At 35.5% G+C, this 24,462-nt stretch overlaps 1 protein-coding gene across 18 annotated transcripts in view; it reads right to left on the bottom strand.

The window, feature by feature from the left end:
- The window catches only part of PPFIBP2 (PPFIA binding protein 2), a 111,355-nt gene that overhangs the window by 68,318 nt on the left and 18,575 nt on the right, over positions 1–24,462 (bottom strand). For 13 of the 18 annotated variants that reach the window (XM_040559886.1, XM_040559882.1, XM_040559885.1 and 10 more), the window contains exons 2-3: positions 18,631–18,728; positions 2,087–2,301 (exon numbers count right to left, since the gene is read on the bottom strand). In XM_040559886.1, coding sequence (XP_040415820.1) covers positions 2,087–2,301; positions 18,631–18,728 — 313 coding nt within the window. Of the gene's footprint in view, positions 1–2,086; positions 2,302–10,085; positions 10,165–18,630; positions 18,729–21,156; positions 21,286–21,535; positions 21,655–22,285; positions 22,404–24,462 lie in introns of those variants that run through there. The other 5 variants (XM_040559893.1, XM_040559891.1, XM_040559899.1 and 2 more) reach the window with 5 other exon arrangements.

Here is a 24,462-nt window from a genome sequence, read left to right as displayed (position 1 = left end):
TTGGGCTTTTTTTTGTGACACTCCAACATTTCATAAACAGTACTGATTATAAATTTTGAGCCTTCCCATGTGAATGGATTCACTGAGCTAGAGTTCTCATTCTCTGTAGCTTACTATGTTGACTATTCTTTTTCACATATCACTTACTACATTTCACAGCTCTGAGTTGTAAGCAAGGATTTTTCAGAACAGGAATTAACTTTGAAATTAAAAAATAAAATTCATTTCAATGAACTGAGCTGAATTTTATCAGAATTCTTCTTAATTTCCAATCTAAACTCCTGCTTGTCAATGGAAAAAGCTCTTACATATCTGAAGTCCGTGGAAGTTGTGTGCATGATTACAAATGGTTTGGATTTTTAAAATATATAAAAGAGGACTAATTCACACTCTAAGCTGGAGATACAAATTCACAGATTACTAGTAATTTTCTAATAAAAGTCACTGCTACTATGCATATAAATGTCTTTAGAATGAGTGCAGAATTTGTCAATACAGAACAGCACAATATTTTAAGAACACAGTGATCTCAACATACTGCACTAGAGATACACCATACCACCAGTTTTCCCATTCTGTTGGTTCTGAATCCAGACTGCCCAACTGCTTTATCAAATGAATACTACTCTTGATGCGCTAGACAAGACTTTAAGGACATCAATAAATTGCAACTCTCTGAGGGAACTGAGGTTTCTGTTTTGGCAACTTTCCCATGAAAAAGAAGAAATACACATATACAGAATAATAGAGTATTCAAAATATCAAGTGTTACCTACTTCACAGAACTGAAAAGCTAACTTAATTAATATCTCTGCAACAAGGAGCCAAAAGCCAGACCACCAGATTCAAACTCTTCAACCCAGAGTTTCAGGACCAACTGTGGTGTGAGCAATATTAAAAATGTATCTTTCATGCACTAAAGTTATAGTTTACTGATTGCAAAGCTTTGAAAAGGCATAAACATTTTTGCAAAGGCAGGAATTCAGTAGGAGCTGGTCTGAGGATCTGGACTCCAAATCTAATAGTGTAAATCCAAACATTTAAACATTTGCCTCCACCTCTCTCACTTTCAAATCTGATAACAAATTCTCACTCCTTTCTTTCATATAGTCTGAAACAGGATTTTCCAGCCATAGACCTGCACTGTGCAGATAATGTCAACAAACCAGCTGACAAGTCCAAAAAGAAACTACCAGTCCAACAAGATTAGCTTACTATAGGCATAAGGTGTCTATAGCAGACAGTAAACACTGAACCAAAAACTAGAGTCACAATTGTGTAAGAGCAACATGCAGTGACAAAGCCAGAAGAAAATCCATTCATCTAGAATTGAGAAAGCGATAGGTAGCTTCTTGTCTTTAGGAAACCACCACTCACTTGCAATAGCAGGCTTGGTGAGGAGTGTTCTGGTTGGCCCTGCTATCTTCCCTGACTTTATGTCCAATGGGTCTCTCCTTGTAAGGTCTATCTGAATATCTGCTCCTTACAGGGATAACCTTAAATCTTTTCCAATATACCCAAGTGTTTATTCCCCATCTATCCCAATATAAATGTCTCACACACAGAAGCTAATGATTTTCTGCATTTACTACCACTGCCTGGTGTACAAGATACTTCAGAGATTTAAAACACTAATAGCTAAAGGCAATGGAAACATAGCAAGGAAAATGATAGGAGAATCATCCATATTTTTCCTACTTCTTTCATCAAACAATGTCATCAAATTCCAAATTGGTGGTTTAAAAATGAAAATTTTTATATAAAATATACTTGTGTGCTACCTCCAGCAAAGGATGAACAAAACCCAAATAAAACCAAAAAACTTTTCTAAAACTTTGTCTTCACTATCTTTTCTCTTGCCCACACAAAATAAGGTCCTCTACCACCTTCTTATACTCCCACCTCTGCATTGCTTTAGTAATCATCTCAAAAAGCTTTAATACCCTCAGCTTTCTATGATTGCTTACCATCCATTGCAGTTCTCATAAAATGGGGATTTCAGTCATTATACAAATAACTAAAGTATCAAAATACTTGATCTAATGCTGTTTCAAACAAAATGAAAAAGCTGTAAATAACTACTCACCAGATTCTCCTCAAACCACTCTCTTATACACACTGCTGTGGCCCCTGGAATTTGATTTCGCAATGCTTCTTTCTCTTGCGGATCCTCTAACATTTCCAACGCCATCTTTAGATCTTCCAAGAGATGTAAAATTTGAAATGTGCCCAAGTATACTGACGGAGCAGGTGACACAATATCATAAGCACCATTAGCATACTCTGCAGCTGACTTTGTACCTAAACCAAGAAAAAACAGGAGAGTCTGATTTTAAAGAAGTGACAAATGTATAGCTAGTACACACTACAACATTTAGACTTCAAATACTGATAAAGTATCGATATTTCCATTAAGGTTTAGAAATACTCAAGATAGTCACTAGATAAATAACAAGCACTTGAGAGGTATGTAAAATCACATTTAAAAATGAATTGCAACCTAGACAGCCTTTGCAATGTCTGTTAAATTACAAACTCCAAAACCTTACTACAAATCACCTGTAGTTTTCTATGGTTGCCATGAGATGTCACTACCTTCTCAGCTACACTGAAGTCTCCACACAGAGCAGTGCTTCACAAGCAACACAAGTCAAGATTCACACAGCCCTTTGACAAGAAACTTAAATGAAAATAGACTGTATTACCAGAAGCGGAAAAATATGTAACCTTGGGCAGGTTTAAAACGCTTCCCACAGAGAACAAACCCACAGAAGTTAGCAACAAAAATATTTGATCAAGCTTTGCTAGCTCTCCAAATCATAAAAAACACTCTAAAACACAAATACCCCCCGCCATACCTTCAGCAGCAACATTCTTTTCTCCAGAGCAATAAGAACAGCAAACATGTCTCAATAAATATATATATTTTTATTTCTGAATAAATTCCAGAAATAAATTCTATTTTTTTTTTTGTGTGTGTGTCTGCTTCAATGTCTGCTTCAATTCAGTTCTCTTTAATATCTTTATTGATGATCTGGATGAGGGGATCGAGTGCACCCTCAGTAAGTTTGCAGATGACACCAAGTTAGGTGCGTGTGTCGATCTGCTCGAGGGTAGGAAGGCTCTGCAGGAAGATCTGGACAGGCTGGACCGATGGGCTGAGGCCAACTGTATGAGGTTCAACAAGGCCAAGTGCCAGGTCCTGCACCTGGGGCACAACCACCCCAAGCAGCACTACAGGATGGGAGATGAGTGGTTAGAAAGCTGCCTGGCAGAGAAGGACCTGGGAGTATTGGCTGATAGCTGAATATGAGCCAGCAGTGTGCTCAGGTGGCCAAAAAGGCCAACAGCATCCTGGCTTGCATAAGAAGCAGTGTGGCCAGCAGGGCTAGGGAGGTGATTGTCCCCCTGTACTCGGCTCTGGTGAGGCCGCACCTCGAGTGCTGTGTTCAGTTTTGGGCCCCTCGCTACAAGAAGGACATCGAGGTGCTTGAGAGAGTCCAGAGAAGGGCAACGAAGCTGGTGAGGGGTCTTACAAGGAGCGGCTGAGGGAGCTGGGGCTGTTCAGCCTGGAGAAGAGGAGGCTCAGGGGCGACCTTATCACACTCTACAGGTACCTTAAAGGAGGCTGTAGTGAGGTGGGGACTGGTCTATTCTCCCACGTACCCGGTGACAGGACGAGGGGGAATGGGCTAAAGTTGCGCCAGGGGACGTTTAGGATGGATATTAGGAAGAACTTCTTTACTGAAAGGGTTGTTAGCCATTGGAATGGGCTGCCCAGGGAAGTGGTTGAGTCACCATCCCTGGAGGTCTTTAAAAGACATTTAGATGTAGAGCTTAGTGATACAGTTTAGTGGAGGACTTGTTAGTGTTAGGTCAGAGGTTGGACTGGGTGATCTTGGAGGTCTCTTCCAACCTAGATGATTCTGTGATTCTGTAATGGGCTGTCTTTGTTCTAATCTGCATTTCAGACCTTTGCTTTCATTTAACATTTGTTTCTTTAACAACCAGTCAGATGGAAAACTTCTATTTGCCTTACTTTTTACTTTTTTTTTTTTTTTTGTTATTTACAATTCAGTGCCTTGTGTACGTAATAGATTGTACTCATGCACCTCTTCATTCCTGTTCTCTTTGGCATAAGCAATCCCATTTTTCCCCTTATTTGACTTCACGGGAGATTTTCTAGGCTTTTGATCATTCTTACTGTCTTACTCTTAATCCTCCCATTTTGTAATATGCTTTACAGATGTATATTGGATCCACAAAGCATACAGTATTCCTTAGAACACTCTGTCATTGATCCATACAAGGTGACTATAATAATCTCTATACTATTGTTAGTTTAATCCTCTGTTTAGCATCACTTACATCTTAGACTGTAGTTATGAAAAGAACTAAAGTCTTCATTGAGAGTTGAAAAATTTTTTGCTAAGTTTTTTCCTGAGCTGATGTATTTAATTTGAAACCCAGATGTATGACTAATTCAAGTTTCCCTCTTCATTGCACACTACTTTGCATTAATCAGTGTTAGTTTGGCTGTTATGATTATTTATTTACTCTGATTCTGACAATACAGGCTGTTTGAACCCAATGAACCTAATGGTATTTACATAGAGCCTGACACGTTATTTTGGGAATATAACTCACAAACTCATTAACAGTCCAGGTCCTAGTACACTTGAATATACCTAGATTAGCTTTTAGCCAAAATGCTAACTGATCATTTAATCACAGTATTGTTTGCCATTCCAGTCAGTTTTCAATCTAAGAGAATATTTTGTCTCTCATTTTGTGAACACTTAACTTTACAAAAAGCTTTAGGAAAAACTCTAAATAGTATTAACCAGATGTTCATCTTCAACCACTGCTTTAATGACATGAATTCTATCAGATCAATTACCTATGCAGAAGATAGTGTGGTTTTAATTCTACTGTACCATTTGTGTGTTGTTCGTGCAAAATAATCCCTGGAAGTTTCTGAAGTTTTGCAAGGCTCAGTAACAGGGATTGTTCTGTGGGTTGTTAGGGTTTGTTTGTTTGTTTGTTTTGTTTTGGGTTTGTTTGTTTGTCCCTTTTGAGGAAAGGATCAACTACCTGTTTTGCTGGATTTGAGTATTCTAACCACTAGAAGATATTTTCTTGTTTATTTCTATACTCTCAGCTATCTAAGCAAGCTTAGTATTTCCTGTTTATGTACTTTCTAATGCAGTTTAATATTAGCAACAAATATAGCAGATTTGCAAATTGTGCACAAGAGCCATTTGGATCACATAACCTCTTAAATCTTTTAATTTGGTCAAAGGGGCTCACTGTTTACTTTCCAAAAGAGATGCACACACAAACTAAAATCTGGCATTGTCTTAATTAATACCGATGCCACTTTTAGGGGGTGTGGTTTCCTTTGCTATTGACATTAGGACTTTTAGTTTTCTCACTTTTCCATTTGAAAAATTCCATGCTAAAATTTCATGTCTTTTTGTTTAGCAAGTACTTTTCACACCAGAAAAGCAGACAGGATCCAAAGTCACTTCATAGTCAGCCTTTGTAGCTACCTCTTCAATGAGCTGGCAATTTAAAATAGATATGGAATGAGTCAAACAATGGGAAAGAAACAAATTGAGTTCTAGTCATAGATGTATAGCGTTCTGCTATAGTGTTGTTTATGTTACGTATATCAATACTTTTTATATACAAACTAGACAAAACAGATACAGACAAGAGAGAAACAAACAAAAATCCATACAATCCCAATAAAAATCCAAACAAACTTTCAGGCCCACTATCAATATTTCAGGTACAAAGCAGAAACCACGATCTTCAAGATAAGTACAGATTTTAAACAATTGTTCTGGGTTTAAATTAATTATGTTAGGTAGTTAGACAATTTGTACAACTTATACAAGTTATGTGCAACTTTCTTGAGGATGGTATTTGTATCATCTTCTCTCAGCATCTAAATGCCTTTATTTGACTTTATCACGCCACTAGAAAATAAACAAAAACAATCAAACAAAAACATGTACACACACTCTTTAATCCTGATAAGCAAAAGAACTTAAGAAACTTAAGTTCTTAAGAAACTCAGTTCTATAAATGTAAAAAAAATTCCCAAGTGCTGCAGCACAGACAGGGTCAGCCAGGAATTCTACATTATCTGATTTCCTGAACCCGGGCACACTCCATGTGCATACTTCAGTTATCCTAAGAGCTTCAACTGACTATTCAGACCATCAGGACGCTAAGTCCCACTGCTTTACATAGAGGTAGAAGGTTATCATCTCAACAGAACTCCCCAAAATTGAGTCCATGTGTAAAGCACATACAGTGAATTTCCATAGTAGTGATCTGAGTTGAAACTTGAGGTCAGTCCAGTATTTCTTAGGAACACTTGGGAGATGGCAATATATTTTTACCAGGAAAGAACAACAACTTGATGTCTAGTGATTGAGGAAAAAGTCAAGTTCAGAATTTTCAGGTTTTTAGTTAGTTTTCTTTTCTTGCCTCAAGTTTTCCTCCATGTAATTTAGCATGAAATAAGAAATAAAAAGCTAGAAGGAGGAAATGTATTCCTGTGCATTACTAACAAAAAGAAATGCAACAAATAAAAATCAAAGATATTCTTATGGTAAGCTCATGTTCCATGAATTACCTCACAACATAAAAAAAGCTGGTGCATCTTACAACTTACTCCCTATTTATGACTGGGAGTTCATTTTGAGCATAAATAGCATAGGATTTTAGGAACTGCAGAAGACAGTAAAGATAATTCAAAGTTTTCCTAGCTAATAATAGTAAATACGGCAAAGTGTTTTGTTTGTTGAAATGAATACAGATGTACCGAACTTACAAGTGAACTGTCTGTAAATTATTAAATGCACTGGTTCCATTAGAACTGGAAAGGAAAAATCTATCTTTGATTAATACCAACTAAATTAAATGAAGGAAGTAGAGACTGAAAGGTTAGATTTCATTTATGACTCTAAATCTTTCAACTGGAATTATTATCCATGAAAAAAATATTAAATAAAATAATCAGAACTATTTGAGATTTATGTTTAGACTTTAAAAAGTAGGTGCTGATGAGAAAAGAACGTACTAGTATCTGATATGGTTGGGGAAACACACATGCACACAAGCAAACAAACAAAACACATCTGTTCTCTCTTTTAATCATCATGAAGTGAATACAGGGTATTCCTTCTGAGATATACTGGAGATTCTAGTTCTCGGCAATTGAAACCACTGCGATTACAAATATGTTCAATTAAGCCAAGACTTAAAAATGCTTGCTGGATTGGGATCAGAGTTCTCAGCAAAAGCTACGAAGCCCTCTCATGAGCAACTCTCCTTGTCTGTAATGGGAGCTACTTACAGATATATATCAGTGCATCACTAAGAGAACACAATCCTTACCACCTCCCAATCAAATACACACATATACTCTTCCCTTATGATATTATTATTATTTTTAACTGGTTTGCCATGAATTGCTACTGTAGTTGCTTTCATTCTCCTGACTGAAATGGAAAAATAAAGAATTCCTCTGAAGGCAACAATTAATGCACTTTATACTAGGTAAAGGAGTGACATAAATGCAGAAATGCAAGGGAGTTCAACTCAATAGCTTAGCTCAAAAAGCTTCCTGTTTTACTGCTTAAATTCAAATGAATCATAGGTTTATTTCTCCTATTTGCTTTCCATATAGTTTCATATTAAATAGTATATGTATTGTTCAACAGAAGGACAAGAACACACCCTGAAAAACAGAACTAAAACTGTGTAGGAGTAAATATTTACATTTCTTTGCATTAGTTTAAATCTTCACTTCATCAGGCTCCAAGTACATTAAATTTTACCACCAGACAGTGAGAACCTGGATCTCCTTGCAGACTGATACAAAAAAAAGAGATGCCACAGCGCAAACAGAACACTACAAATTATCAGTAAACTCTCCTCAACAGCAATGAGTTTGTATCTGGCTTTTGTATAGGCAACTGAAGTGGGGAAGAATATGGTTCATCCACTAGAATTTTATTGATATTCAGGAAAAATGAGTGCAGTTTTGAATTCCTGCAAAAAGATTCATTGTATGGTCTTAAGCAAGTCAAAGTTTTCCTTTATCTCTCTCTCTCTCTTCCCACCCCCCCCTCCTCCCCCAGTGGTAAACAGGACACAGGGGAATCTTTTGTCATCATATTTATATAAAACTCAACACCATGGTTTCCTAGTGTACTATTGGAGCACAATTAATCATCAGAAGTGTCCACTTCAGAGGAGGGAAAAAAAGAAACGTATTTGACAAAGACATTCCAAGCTGCTCAATTCTGTCTTTCCCATACAGACAGTGGATGAAGGAGGTTAAAAGTTGTATTGTATATACATATACTATATGTATTTTAGAAAGAACAACATAACTAATGAAAAAAGGAAAACCAGTTAAAGTTACACATTTGGGTTACACATTGACCATACAAGCACATTTGGTGTTCAAAGTTTCTTGCAATTAACTGAATGGCTTCAAAGGAAAGTTCCTTTTGGGCAAATACATAAACTATTTCAAAAGCAACACTATTTGATGCTTGTAAAAATATATTACTAAAGGTAAGAATTAGAAAATACTGCCAGTTTGAAAATCCATTCTCCTCAGCTTATATTATAGACATTTATCCATCTTTCATCACTTTTAGCAGTTAAATCTCTCACTTTTCCTTGCCCCTTTACTTCCACTCCACTGCATTCTTCCACATAATCTCAGTCTTTTCCCTCCAAAATTGCCTGAGATATAAAAAATAAAAAACACTCCTGGTAATATAAAGCTCAACCAACAGTGGTTTACAAAGAGATTTTCCTAAAACTGCTGAGATTTTAGTCCAGAAAACAGAAAAAACAAAACAACAAGCAAACAAACAAAAACCCACCAAAACCAAATGCCAACACTTGACAAAAAAAAAAAAGACACAAATAAAACCAACAAAACTCCAAAGTTAATTCTACACTGCAGTACAGATGGCGTTATAGAAAGCTGAAATACTTATATGTAACATTTTTGATATTTATTCTAATCGCTGTTGGTCAAAACTATAAGCACACATTTTCTCTGGACTTTCAGTCAATCATCATTATACTGCTATAGAACTTTTTTTTTTTTACCTGAATTTTTACTCAATGAGCATATAGGTTGTCCAAGTTCTACAAAGCATAATTGTCTTTTGAAGCTCAAGTCTCTTCTTTTCATGAAGATAGCCCTAAAAACTTGAATTTATGTAAACTACTATTAAGGTCTGGATGGAACATAACTCAGCGTCCTCGGTCCTAAGTCGTCTGTTAAAGGAGTGAAGAGGTTGTTCACACAATCCTGTCTTCTAATACAGTAATGCAAAATACATCACAAATGGTGTGTTTTGAATCATAGCTCATATTAGCTGCTCCTCAAATCTCTGCTGTTAGATCTTTAACTACAGTGAACAGTAACAGTTAAGCTGGATTAGCAGGAAGCCCTAGAAAAAAGTTTCCAAGACTAGAAATGCTAATGACTACATTCAGATGCAAGTTTCATGTAGCTTGGGTGATTTTCATCTGAGTTTTATTTACAACCACACGCGGAATCCTTTCGACAATTTTCAAGAACTGTCTATAATTTCATATGCAAATTATGTATGTAATTACTCAGCCTTTTTCCTTTTACATGCTTATGGACTTTAAGCACTGATGTACAGCACATTAGGCAGTGTATACACAGCTGCAACAAAAATATCTCCCTTATCCAGAAGGACAAGCTAAGCAGCCTTACAGCTGGTCAAAAAAGGAGGATGGATTTTACAGCTATGGTGGAGATCTAGCAAAGTTAGGACAACGGAAATCTTAATGCTATATTTGAGGTAAAGTATCCATTGCATGGGAAAGACAAAAATCAACCAATTTTATTAAAGGAAAAGAACAACAAATACTTGCAGCAATTTCTTCTCTGCTGAACTATTTCTCCATCGGTATATCCACAAAAAAAAAAAAAGAAAAAAAGAAAAAAAGTGTGTTTAGGGCCAGTGAAACTAGTAGTCTAATTAAAAGCGTTGCGAATTGATAAGTACCTCTTTTTAGTAAAGCATTCTGAATTGTTTGTCGTAAGTCACTGGTAACATGAATGCTGTTTCATGCAAAGACGGCTCTCTGAAAGCACAAGGAAAATAACAGCATTCAGTTCGTAAGAAAATAAAAATATCTTGTTTCATAAAAATCACACTATTCTGATTTTCAAAGAGAATTTTTTGAATCAATTTAATTGCTTAAAGTAGGAAATAGACAAGCCATAATTCTGAATTTATTTAAAGTCTGTGTTTGATAAAACTTGCTTCAACTGAAATCTTAGAAATCTGTTCACTAGCATATTAAACAACCAAGTGACTCATGTACTGAAGAACATATCACACCATATAAACCACAAAAGAACCTCTGTGTCTCAGATTTTCAATCGTATGGGGTTATGACCATCATAGTTTAACTGCCTTTCTTTGCTACATACTGTATCTGAAGCTATTTACATTTCTGTTTCTTTCCCACCCTTTGCTGCTATGCCAATGGAATTTGAAGTCATCATACTCTGAAGCCGATTTCAATCTTTCCTCTTCAAACCTAACTTTCTGAAACTTTGCAAGGCAAGCTGCGGGATATCATTTCTACCAGTTTGAGTAGTAGAGATAAAGTGGTTTTAATATCAGAGACATATATTCAAATATTGGTAGGCAAGTTCTGCCATTCCACAGTGGCATAGCATAACCAATCCAGAAACCCTTCTAAAGAATTACACTTGAAGAGCAATACTGTCAGATCTATTACACTAATAGGAATTTCAGCACATAGGGACTACTCTTCAATAAAAATCATTTTGAGCTGCGATACTGAATGGCACACTTCAATTACAAAGCTGCAATAAAATATGGACAGATACACAGAGTTCTAAAGCAGCCATTGCAGACAAATGCAATGCTGTAGTGCAGTTTTGGTATGTTGTCATAGGTGTCTAGCTCACAGATGTATTTTTATTTTGTATTGACAGACCTGCTTATCTGTAGTCAAAGATAAATTAAAATATTTCAGTAACAAAGATTTCTGTATTTTGAATTAATATTAATGCTTTTTTTTCAAGAAATCTTCTAATTTTGCTGTATTGCTGGAAAGACAGGAATACTTGCAAGGGAAATCAAAGACGAACTTGATCATAAAGGACAATTTTGTCTTTTACAAAAGCAGATGTCTAGAGTTGTTTTGTGCAAGTTCTTTAAGTGTTTATAGGAAACAAGTTCTCAATGTTTGTGAGCTCTGTAGGATTTTGTAGTATGGACCTGTTTACAGAGCGAATCCATCAGTACTACAAACAGGATTCGGGGGTCTTGATTCTTTATCTTGTGCTCAGACCTCCCTATCTGTGAGAAAAAATGCTTTGGATAGTGATAATATGGGAAGTGTGCTTTGGGACAGCAGCCCACATAGATATAATGACCTCTTGCAAGGTTAAACACTCAAAATTGAGGAAATTCCAAACTGCAGGTTGCTCTGGCAACTCTGGGTAAGGAATGAGTGAACAATCCCTCACACGTGCAATAACCATTCAAGTTGCCATGATTTTCGTATGCTTTTAAAACTCATACGAGGCTGCATTTGAGGATTTATGCAAGGTCTTAAGAAGAAGGCTACAGCACATGTAAAACCCTTACAAAATACAGTATCAAATAGATGTTATGGTTATTCAAGTGTGCATACAGTTTGTGAGTCCATGTCTTCAACAACGGTAACAAACAGAAAGACCACAGATTATTGAATCTGTAATTTTTCTCATCAACAAGTAGAAAGACTGTGAACTGCTACATTTTTTAAAAGGTTTAAAAGATTTTAAATTATGTTATTGCTGACAACAGCTAAGAGATTACCTAACTAGCTTTTCCAAATTCTTGTATCTGAAGCTGAATGCCAGCACCTAACAAGCTATAAAAACTGTTATAAAATGAAGATAAATATTTAACTACAAATTATAAATACTAAGTATTTTCATTTTATTATTATTATTATTATTTTTCTCTTTAATTTTCAGGATGATTAAATTTTTAATTTTTAACCCTCTCCTCTCCCCCCATCCCAATGCATATTTTTATAGAGCTGTTAATGATAACGTTAATGATATGAATCTATATATTTATCAATGACCTGATTTCAAGTCATGCATTATTTCATTTTCTTTTTAATACCTCTATATGTTTTATCCATAAACATTTTCTAGCTAATGGTTTCAAAAAGCTATTATAGTATCTTATATAGTACACTCTCACATATGCTCACCTTAATTAATACCCAGCAGCAACAAGAAAAACAAATGCTGTAGATATATTATCTCTTTTGTTCAGAAAAAAACCCTAGATTGATTGAAAGTGAACAGAAAGATAAATGGAAAGACAAAAATCATAATTGAAGCACAGCTTATTAACACAATTACAATTTATTTAAAAAATGAGGTAACCACTACAGCTGTTGCTCCAATCTATAAGGAAAGAAATTGCTCATTATTTCAATTACTCTGTTTCTGTCATCACTACTTCATCTACAGTTTGTGTCAAGTCAGTGCTTGAAATTCTACAAAAATCCACGTAGTACGTTATAAAGAGTTATACAGCTTTACTATAGAAACTAAACTTTGAATTTAAAAATACTGTGAACCTTGAATAGGACAGAAGTGATAAAAAATAAAAAACAGCTGGTAGTATACAAATTGAAAAGAAAAAGTATGGGCTCTTCTCTATTCACTCTACACAATCACAAGAGGCTTGTACTGCCTATCAGCTACATGTCATCCAGCATGCATTTCAAATAAGACACCTCCCCAGCACACACCACAAAAAAAAAAAAAAAAAAAAAGGTGATTAAGTGCTCTCTGTCTGGTCTGGACAATTTCAAATCCTTATGAAGCAGAACAGAGAATTCTATCTTCTTCCCCTAAAGTGCCGTGAAACTAGCCCTTACATTCTGAATGAATATTGTGACGACGTGTCTGATTTTTCACGCTAAAGCATCAGGTCATTAGGAAATCTTTTGATTTCCTAGTATTTATATAGGAGCTCAGTAAAAACCTTGTTCTACAAAACCTAAAATGCACACAAAGGAGTTCAAACAGGGCTATTAGTTTTTTTTTTTCCATTCCTGCATTTTGAATCCATTTTCTGATCACCTAATTAGAGCTCATTTGGTAATCCAACACATCCAGTAACATAGCATAGCTATATTATTTTCATAGTCAAATTATGATGGGTCAGAAGAGCAAGAAAAACACACCAGCCACTTTACCAACCAACAAAATAAAAGCAAGCAAGCAAACAAAAATGACATAATAAACACATCCTTCTTCACATTCTGGCAAGCAGATCTCCTAAGGAAAATATATTAAACCAGAATAAAAGTCTTGTTCATCTCTTCAGGATAATTTCCGCTTACGGCCTTTTATGTTATTTATTTATTTATTTTTCTCATCAGGGGTATGTGAAACAGTTGGGTTTATAGTACACAGTGAAGGTGATGACAGTGTGAGTGTACTGCCCCTACAGACAAGGGAATTTAAACACACATACTTCTTAGATATTGACATACTTTATTGACATACTTAATTACTTAGGTTTGTTAATCTTTCAGTACTAACACTGAAATATCAGTACACACTCATGTGATAATACATTTAACTTTCTCATCATTTTTCATTAAGTAGTAATTGCAGGAGCTCTGGTTAAAAGGAAACAATAATTACACTGATTAGTTGCTGATTTTCAAGAGATTCTGGAGCTACAGCAGACTATAATACTATGACAGGAATTTTTAGATCTTAAATTTGTGGTCATTGTTCACAAAAGAAAATAATGAATTTCCAAATTGCTGACAGACAGAATCATTTTGACAAACTAAAAGAAAGACTGTTTTAATTAATTAAAATTAATTGAAAAGAAAAACTAAGCAAAATCCATAATCCTATAGAGAAGCACATTTTAATGGATGGGGTACAAGTGGAAGTAAAGAGAAAGTTAATGACTTGGACAAACCACAGCAGGAGGCAATGTCATAGGTATGAACCTCGAGTAAAGAATATGTAGGCTGATCTGACATATGGGTACTTTCTTTAGAGAAAGCGTCTGCTTGGAGCGCAAGTCATTCTGGCTAATGGATAAGTCATGTTCATTGACAATTACATTAGTCCTTTTTGCTGTTTTAGCCAAATAAGGCTAATTATTTAGCATGCGTAATTTATATAGCTATGAGGGTGGGTTATCAGTAAAGATGTACTGAAGCATAAAAGACTTGGGAACACTGACTTATCTGTCAAATTTGATCAAGCCCAGTGAAATTTAATTTGTTAATCTTGCTTGACAATCCTACCCTCATGCACTCTGAACACTAATACATTTTGTATTGCACTGAGATGCACAATCTACAGCGAGATTTTTTATTTCCATTAACCAGAATCATGTATTGGGTATGTTAACATTTGGAGAAAAGGACATTACTTTTACAATTAGAAAGGCTAAAAGTAGGACTGTAAATCTGTAAATATTCGTATTATGCATATGAATGCCTAGTTCTTACCTCAACGTATTAGAACGTGGTTCTTGTCCTTTATAATAACTACAGCTAATATAATAACTTAGGATTGCTTTTCTAATTAAACAGAGAATGCTGTTCTTTGCTTATGTGTGTATACACCAACAAACGTGTGTAAACATACAAACACACCCCTACTCAAACTAAAAAAATGAACCAATTACAGTTACGTATCTCTGGACTTCTCACTTCTCTGCAGTAGTGATTAATGCTCGTTTTATGCCTGCTTTCCGAGGCCAAGAGGAGTATAGTTCTTCCTAGTATCCACTCAGGCCTCATCCCAAAGGAAGCCTATTTTTCATCACCTATGTGTTTCCAACAGTCATGAAATCTAGTCTTAGCCTTTGAATTCAATGCTGCCTCAGGATATCCATGGAATCCGTATATAGTGAGCTGAAATAGCTCTGAACAGTTGATTTCTGCTGTTCCCAGGCTAGTCTAAGAGCAGCTACATTTGCGCAGATAACTTGTCCAATATTTGCACAGTATGGTATATATAAATCTTCAGTTAGAAAACTCTGTGTCCATGTGTGTTTTATGACAGTCCTCCTTCTGAAGGAGTTTCCCACCCTATTTCTCCTCTCACCGTACAGGACAAGAGAACATTCCTGTTTTGCAGTCCCTCCACAGATTGCATACAGAAGCCTAGTGGATTCAATTAGAAAGAATCAAACTTGAATAATAACTATGTTCCTCAATATGAGACAAATTGGAATAATCACCAGTATCCAAGTATAAGCTCCAGCAGATACATTTGGACCCTCAATCATACCAGAATATGCAAGAAGCAGTTCTGGAGCACACATTAACTAGAAGAGAATGACCAGAAATATTTTAAGTTATTATAAGTTATTCTGTCTTAAAATTATTTTCCTATTTCTAGTAATGGAAAATAATAAATAAATGAGGCAAACAACTCTCCAAACAATTTGAGCTTTTCCTTTATGTTACAACTAAAATAAGTAAAGGAACAAAATAATATATTTTATTGGTATGGGTAGATATAATTCTGAAATCATATGGGAAGTATTCAGTTAACATTGATGAAACTTGACAGAATGCACTGCCTGGGAAATATCCTGGTGCTTTTCCCATTAGATATCTTTATGTAAGCCTGTTTTGCATATTATACAGTGGACATTAGAAGAAAAAAAAAAAAAGAAGTGAGCAACATGAAGTTGTAAAGTCAACTCTCGAAGCTGCCAACTTGCTTATGACCTATGCTGACACTGTGGAAACAAACTCTACATACTACTCTGTTTTAGAGCTTGGGCATCAACAACAATACAAAACAGCTGTGAACAGGATGTGCAATCCACTGAATAACACAGATTATTTCTTACATCATTTGCTCTGCTTCTCTCTATCAGTGTCTCCATAATCATGACAGCTAAGTGAGGGGGGTAAAAGCAATGTTGTTGGGCAGCCTGGAACAATTTAATTCTATTGCTTATTTATCAAGATGAAACCCTAAAAAGATATGGCCATGAATGATCTGAAAAAGAAGGGGAAAATAAAATGATAACAAAAAGTCAAGCCTGGCTCAATTATTATTCTACCATCAAACTAAAAAAAAAAAAAAGTGAATTGTTTTTGTAAGGCAGTCATATATTGTCATTTAATGAGTTATCTTTCCATACCATGGAAAAAATACCCAACACTAAACACCTGACTCCGAACTAACCTCACATGACCATTTTTCAGAGCTTCTACTCATGGAAATGCTACTAAATAGCAATGTTATCCTTTCAGTGGAAAAATATACAGCCTGTAAGCCTAAAATACTTTTTGGAAGGGAATATGAAATGGCATCTTCAGGCAAAACTGAAAGTTTTTCTAAATGAAATATAGCACTGCTCAAACAAGCAAGGAGAGACCTGTTTATCGATTACATAGCCTCTTACTGCTCATAAGAGGAGATACTGGACAATTTGAGATATGTTGGAAGCACACGCTTGTACCACTGATTGATCTGATTGATGCAGATGAAAACCTAAGGCACAAGAAGTCTGAAAATCCCCAAAATCACATCAAGCTTTCTAACCTCTTTGTTCAAAAGAAAACACACCACAAAGCTCTGACAACTACTGGAAGAAGAGCAGTATCTAATCTGAAAGTCAATTTAAATGTGTCTATTTTTTTTTTCTCTTGGAAGATAAATGCTTTCTGACGAAAATCTTTCTCTTCCAAGAAATAAGACAAGATAAATTTTTCTGAAGAATGGAATATATATGCATTGATGATATCAACAATGTTTGCTGGGCTATGTATAAATTATCACAGAAGCGGGAAAGCAAAATAAATACATAAAGATAAATCCAGATGTATGAAGGTGATTTAGGAGCACAGGTTCCCTAGCATGACGAAAGGGCCACGGACCTCTATGTTGTCTTATCTCTTTTGAAGCATTAGCTAGTATCATAGCTACTGCAAACCTAGGGTTAAGAAATTATTTCAATTCTCCATTTTATGGACTATGGTTTGGGAGTTGCTTTTCTTGTTTGTTCTTTGTTTTTTCTTGTTCTCTGTTTACATATCTGAGGGATGTACAATGGTTCACTGACTATCTGTTTGTGTTTTATAAGACAAGAGGTGAACAAATAAAATCCCAGCTAACTTCTGCTTAAAACCTCGTTCAAATAAAGTTTTGAGGTCAGGAAAAAAAAAAAAGAAAAAAAGAAGGAAATACATTTCTAAATTTTCCTATTTGTCTGGAACTTGTTCCATTGGCATGAAAAGTTATTTGTGGAGTTATATCTATCACATATTCACATTTTTACAATTGTGCTCTATTTTCATATTTCTGTATATCTTAGCAGTCTTAAAGCTTGCAAATTTAGAATAAAGTTTCATATGTGGAAAAGAATAATAAAAAATACATCTAGAGATGTTTTAAACTAGAAATTGTGGACACAGACTTCCTGCCTAATTATGGCTAGTCTGATGGTAATTTATGAAGCTTCATATTAGTCTCTGGACAGTAAATTTTACTAGAAGAGGAGGAAGAAGCCAGAACTGCAGCAACAAGAGGCTGATGTCATCTTCTTCAGCATTAGGGGAAAATAATGAAGGCACAGCATGGGTGTCACTATTTAAATTAAAAAGCTTTAGTAAATGCTTTCCCATTGTGCAAAAGTGAGATCATGGCCCTACCCAGATACTTCTTTTAGGAGTTCACACTGAACGGTGTGTGAGCACAAACCCCAAGGCTACTGAGTCCTAACCACAGAAAGATCTTCTCTTCTCGGATGCTGTAATGTTGAGACAAAATTTTTTTAATTGCCTTACCAGAACACCAGAAAACAGCAAATTCAGTCTTGCATCACCCTTTCTATTGGAAAGCTGTGTAAAAAGAAACTTCTAATTTGGCTCCTGGATATGAATGCTAACAAAACAAGTTATACATTCTAACTCATTAGGCCATGAAGGTAATTAATAGCTAAGCTATTTTATCCGTATACATTTAAACAAATAAAGAAAATCATATATTTTAAAAATACATAATTAGGAATATTTATGTGTGTGTGTAAAATAAAGATATATACTATTCAGATAACTAGATACCTTGGTAAAAACTTCATATTTTACAACAGACACACAGAATTAAAAAACGAACAATATATATTATTTTACAGTCAACTAAACGACCAGGTATAGTTTGAATGTAAATTTTGAAATTAGTCCTTGTAATTATTTTCCATGAAATTTCAACTCAATGGAATGTTACCACATGAATGAGGATTTAAGTTACCATATAGCACTAGAGCAAATTAAATCTCTCTTATTTCAATATTTACATGTCTGAGATAGAATTATAGGCTTTCTTTATTTTACTTTTTCTTCACATAATTATTGATCCACAGAAAACTGTGTGTCACAGGGAAACTGACAAATTGAGAAAAATAATTAAAAAGTAAAAAATAAACAGGAAAATTGTAGGAGGGGAGAAAGACAAGTGTGGTTAAATATCAAAATAATTTGGTGTAAAATAAAGCATTATTGTACCTGCAATGATGTCATCCATCTGCTCCAAAGCTGCTTCAAGCATATGACTAGCGTCAGAAGCCATGCTCTCTGATTTGCTCAGACTTTTACTCTTCCTACTGTAAAGACAGATGAAAGCATGTGTATTATACTAAACCAGACCTGACAGAAAATATAGTTCAGAAAATATACTTTCATTCTATATTAAGCCATGCAAAGAGAAGTCCACACTAACAAAAATAATTAATTGCAATTAATATGAAAATTAAAAAAAAAAAAGTTCCTATTCTCGATAGATGACTTGGGATTTCTGAGGTTCTCATTTATCATCGACTCATTTTTTTCTTAAGATACTTCACTAACAAGGAAATGCAGATGAAAATGAAAACAAATCTCAAATACTGGAAGCCTGAGATTTGCCTACCCCTCATTCTTAAGAATACTTTTCTAAATTCAAAGTTCGGTGTATTTCAACCTTTTGAACTGCGAGCGAAAAGGAGGGTTGTCTAGGTTTCAATGAAGGAATGAAACAGGGGCTTTTACTGTTCCTGGTGAAAAATCATAGTTAACCTATAAGCCAGACTCTGTAGGAGCTGGTTGTTGATTGCTGCTATATTAGTAAAGAGTGAAAGTATAAAAATATGTTGCTGCCTCAACCCCCAACGGTAATGATATCTAATACGTTTTTCACTTCTGACCCCAAGTCCAGCAATTTTGAAATCATTTTTACTCCTCCTTTCCATAACCATATTATATCACTTCTTTCATGACCAAAATGCTCCAAGTATGAAATTTCTGAAGTTGCTGCCTCTTTAGAACAGGATTAAAGACATTCATTAACATCTGAGATCAAGGATAACAAACCAAATTTTCCAAAAATTAGAATCCCTTGTGACATTTCAAAGGGAAAAAGAACATACGCTGTCCGTTTCATCTCTGAAATAAGCTCCTTTTGCACATCACTTCATTGCTCAGGTATAAAACCAATGCCTGCAGGGCAATGAACAGGGATCTTGGGTATAATTTTTGCAGTGCTGTAACACACAACTCAGAATACCAACAAAGCCTTTAAAAGGTCACAGAATTTTGATTTCTCTTCCACAAACATGTAGTTCATTCAGACTTTTGTATCTCCCGATACAGTAAAGTTTTAAAACAGTGGTTCAAAACTGCTGTTTTTACATGTTTGTAGGCACCACAAAAGACATCTGTGTGACAATGGCCAGAGATATCCTTCAAATGATACAGGTTGTAGGTAAGTGCATATGCAGTTGGTCATATGTTTGTGAGGCCAATTATTCCAATACCACTGAAATTTCACTAATCTGTATTTATCATGTGATATGCCAAGAAATAGATTGTCACCTGTCTTTAGATTTAAAAGAAAAGATAATTCACATAGATATATTTGCATGGTGTTCATCCGGTGACAATTCAGACACTGGCCACCATCACCAATGACTGACATAACTGGTAGCTAAACCATCTACATTTGCTCTCTCAGTTGGATGTTTCCTAAACACTAGAATGTAGAATTGGCAGCCAGAGAATAGAACCAGCTTTAAAGTAAAAACATTCTTTTGTTGTTTCTCAGGACCATCAGATAAAAAAAAAATCCCAAGAAGTATACTTAATGCTGAGTCCAAATTACTGCATCATAACAAATGATGAAACTCAGAAAAAAAGACCAATGCAATGCAAAAAAAAAAAAAAAAGTAACAAGTCAAAATTATTTACTTCTTTTGCAAATTAAGAACCCTAAGATACAGGCTTTTTGTCATGGTGCTGGTGAAGAATACACAAAGATACAAAGAAAGCTAATTTATTAATAACCTCTTTGTTATCAGAGAGCTGTGTCTGCTACATCCACTCTGGTCAACATATACAATCATCATCTAAAGGGACAGCTGCAGGAATGAGAGCCTGAAACTAGTAGGCTCTAATTTCAGCTCTGCCATTTAGGCTGTCATAATGGCTAAGCCATTATTTACTTTCAGATCAAACAGATCTGAAGAGCAGTATGAGAATGCCATATCAGAAAATAAAGAAGAGGAAAAAAAGAAAAAAAAAATCACCCACAACCTTTAGTGTCACCTAAGGCAAAGATTCATGCAAATAACAGGTTGGGTTTGCCTCTCCCTTTCTGTCAAAATAATAATTTAAGTATGAACAATGCTAAATGTACCTGAATTTCATCTGATCTTTAAAGCAACAGACCCAAATATTTCATTTAATGGTATTGGAAATAACACACATTATCCTCAGAATAATTTTGAAAGTCATTAAGTCACCTGATATAAACTTAAAATTTCACAATGAGTACATACAAAACTTTTAAAACACTCCCTCTCTTTCTGTTGCATCAATTTGTTGACTCTTTTAGATTTCCATCCTCTGTTATCATATTAATCTGCCAGCCGGCATCTAAAAATGTTAGAGATACCCAGTTCTCAACTGCAATAAGCCACCTTCCTTGCAGTATTTCTTCTAGTTCAAAGCATCCACAACATGGGTCACAATCATCTCAGTGAAAGGAAATCCACCTACGGAAAGCAGCTGCCCAAGAGGCACCCAGGCTGTCTTGCTGCTGGGGTGGATGTTGAAGAAAAGAGTCACTCCCTCACAGATCTACGGCTGCCAGCTGTTTTTGTAAATCAGAACAGCACTGGCTCAAATCTGAAGGAAGAAAAAAGGGAAAAATACTGAAAGCATTATAGAGTTTCTATCACTAGGTTGCACTGAATGTTCTTATTTGTGCTGTAAGATATTGCTGTGCGCTTAAAGCTGCTAGAGCAATACATATTTATTATTAACAAGAAAGGCAGAACTACCACTTCTTCTAAACATCAAATATATTTTTTTGACCACCTGCAGTGAAAAAACTACAGAAATCCCTGAAATATTACAAGCTTGAAATTTTACTTACAGAAAAAATTTCAATAAACACCTTGACAAACACGAAGTTTTGTTGAAAAATACCACCAGAACTGTCTTCTATCTCCTCCCAACCTCCTCACTCCTCCTGTTTTCTCACCTGTATCCACAGTGTATTTGCTGCTTAACTGAATCAAGCTAGAGTAGAACCTGCTGATCAAACGATTTATTAAAAAAAGTAATGTGCTTTGCTCCAGAGTGATAATGTAATATTACTTGCTTGACATCTTTTTCTAGACAGACCTGTTGCTTGTGCTCCAGGCAAGTTTTATTTTCCCAGACACTCCCTCCTTGCAGTTTGACTGTTCTGAGCATTATTATGAAATAGCTTGTTAGATCTCATACGTCTTCAGTTACTGTTTCTGAACTAGCTCTGCAGAAGTACCTGCAATTGTGGATTCTATTTATTTTTATTATTGCTAAATATTGTTAAACAAGACAGCTGTATCAATCCCAAAGCATGGTGAGGGCCTCAAATAGGATCCGTCTATTTGCAGGTATTTTAATTGTAATTCCTTTTACAGTTTTCATTCCTGAATGACATCAACGCATGCAAAACACCATGACTTATCTGCATATATAAATATACACAAATTGAAAAATACCTTTTGTTCAGTCCTTAGCAAAGCTGAAAAAACTTCTCTAATAATACAGCAAAAGCTTTAATACTAGCAAATTCTAACCGTCATAGTTCATTCGATTAACTTACATAGCAGTAAAACACAAAAACCAAGCTACTCACCTTTTCAGGTCCTTAAGAAGAAAATTATTTACTTTTTCCCCTGATCAGTAAAAATTGCTAGCTATTAATAGCCAAAGTTTTACTGTTAAGCAGATGTAAGTCTAAATTATCATCATCCCTTCTAAGCCACACGCTCACTATAATTTAGAGCCCAGCCCACAGATAAAGATATTGCAATCCTGTTTAATTACCTAAGTAATAAGATCTTCCAGGAAGTGCAGAGCAAACTGGTCTGAATGCCCCAAACTTATTTTGCTCAGCTAGCTTTACCCTGTAAATCCCAATCTGAGATTTGCATTTCAAATAAAATGAAAAATCTCTGGTACAACTAACTTGTTTAGAGCCAATATCCCTTGCAAATTTCTTACCCCAGTTCCCGTATGCAAAACTACAGCTTACTGTGTCCAAAAAGAACATAATATTTAAAAGATGTATTCACAATTATGAAAAGCCTTAATTAAATCTGATTTTTTCATGGCTGCCTTGAACCAGCAGCTGTTCAGACAATAGAATGTGAACATTTAGGCAACTCTTAAGTATGATGTTTTTCCAAGTTTGCTCCTGATAACGAAGTCGCCAATGTTATCAGTTATGGAGTGAGGTGAGGTTTTTGCCAAGAACTCTTGAAATCCAGACCTTGACTTAATATCAATGCTTTGGGTAGCCTTCCAGTACCTCTTGCATTTAGAAGACATAGCTAATAATTAAATACCACCATATTTTTTCCCTGGGATGAATAAATACATGTTTGTAAACTGTTTCAATGATTCAAATTCAAATATCACATTGCTTTGTACTTAATGGCATAATGAAAGATCAAGTGGCTTGGCTAAGCCTCAGAAGTCCTCCACGCGTTTTTCAGCTGCAAGAAGACTCCTGAGCTGGAATGAGCAAATGTGCAGTTTCCACCCGCGCCATTTCCCACCTTGCTTCTCCCCCAGCCACAGGCAGTCTGTAGCTACTTATCCTACAAACTTGCAATTGACGATTCATCTCTCCTACCTTGCTCAGGAGTTCTTATGACACCATCAAATACAGAAGTCATAAACACATATCTGGATCCTGGCCTTCTAAAACCCAGCATGCCTTTCTAATTAAATTAATCCTTAGTCCTAAATAACCATCCCCAGCTGCTGGGAATAGAAGAATTTCTGATGATCACTAGAATGACTGCCTAAGGAACACTACTTATACAGCATCCTCTGGGACTATCCACCCAGAAATTATGTTCATCTGATTATAGGTTAAATTTAATTTATATTTGTTAATATAGACACTACCTGCTCTATTTTCCCTTCATCTGCTTCATTGGAATAGGCGGAAGGGTAAATTGAACCCTTCCTTCATTTATTACCCTTTATGTAATAAATAAAAACAAGACTAAAGATTTTTTTATAGAATAACAAAAATGGGAAAGAATAAAGACTTTTTTTTTCAGCTAAAGAGTGTAAAGGGTCAACCAAGGGGGTGTGGGTGTGGAGGGTGCAGGGGCAAAGCTCTAAGACAGAAATGTAGATTTGCCAAACTTGTGCAGAGACCTGAAACTGAACCATTCCAGGTCAGTGGTAGAAGAGAACTAGGAAGGTCTCTGTTCAACATGCTGCTGGGTGTCCTTCAATGAAGGGACATCCCTTGGCCAAGCATACTAGTGTAATACCTCCATGATAGAAATGAGCTAAGTTAGTTCATTAGGTAAATGTGCTAAACTAACTTAGGCAGGCAGGCACTGTAAAACCACCATGTTGTGTGCTGTTGAGAAAAGCTACGACAAGCAGTAAGAACTACACCAATTCTAAATGTATTATGCTAAATAATTAAATATAAAGATATAAAGGGAACAAAACACTGCTAAATTTACTGCATTATGATTTAGCAAAGTCACAAGCCAAATGTCTGTTTTCAACAATAAACCCACTAAATTTGCTAATCAGAGCCTGAATTTAAACACTGTATCTAGTCGAAAGAAAAAACAACAACAACAAAAAAAGGAAAAAAGAACGTACACAAGTATCTTGTAACTGCTTCAGCTGATACTTCGTGATCCTTGGAGAACACAAATCACCTCACAATACCTCCTCCACAGGACCCATGGATATTAAGTTACAGTTGCTATTGGTACCATAACTGAATTTCCTGACTCATGTTTGTGCAACGTCTCATCCTTACATATAAAAGCT

This window comes from Cygnus olor, chromosome 5 (assembly GCF_009769625.2).
Source record: "Cygnus olor isolate bCygOlo1 chromosome 5, bCygOlo1.pri.v2, whole genome shotgun sequence".
Taxonomy (NCBI): domain Eukaryota; kingdom Metazoa; phylum Chordata; class Aves; order Anseriformes; family Anatidae; genus Cygnus; species Cygnus olor.
Note: the sequence above shows the minus strand (reverse complement) of the source record. Positions and strands in the feature narration are given on the sequence as shown.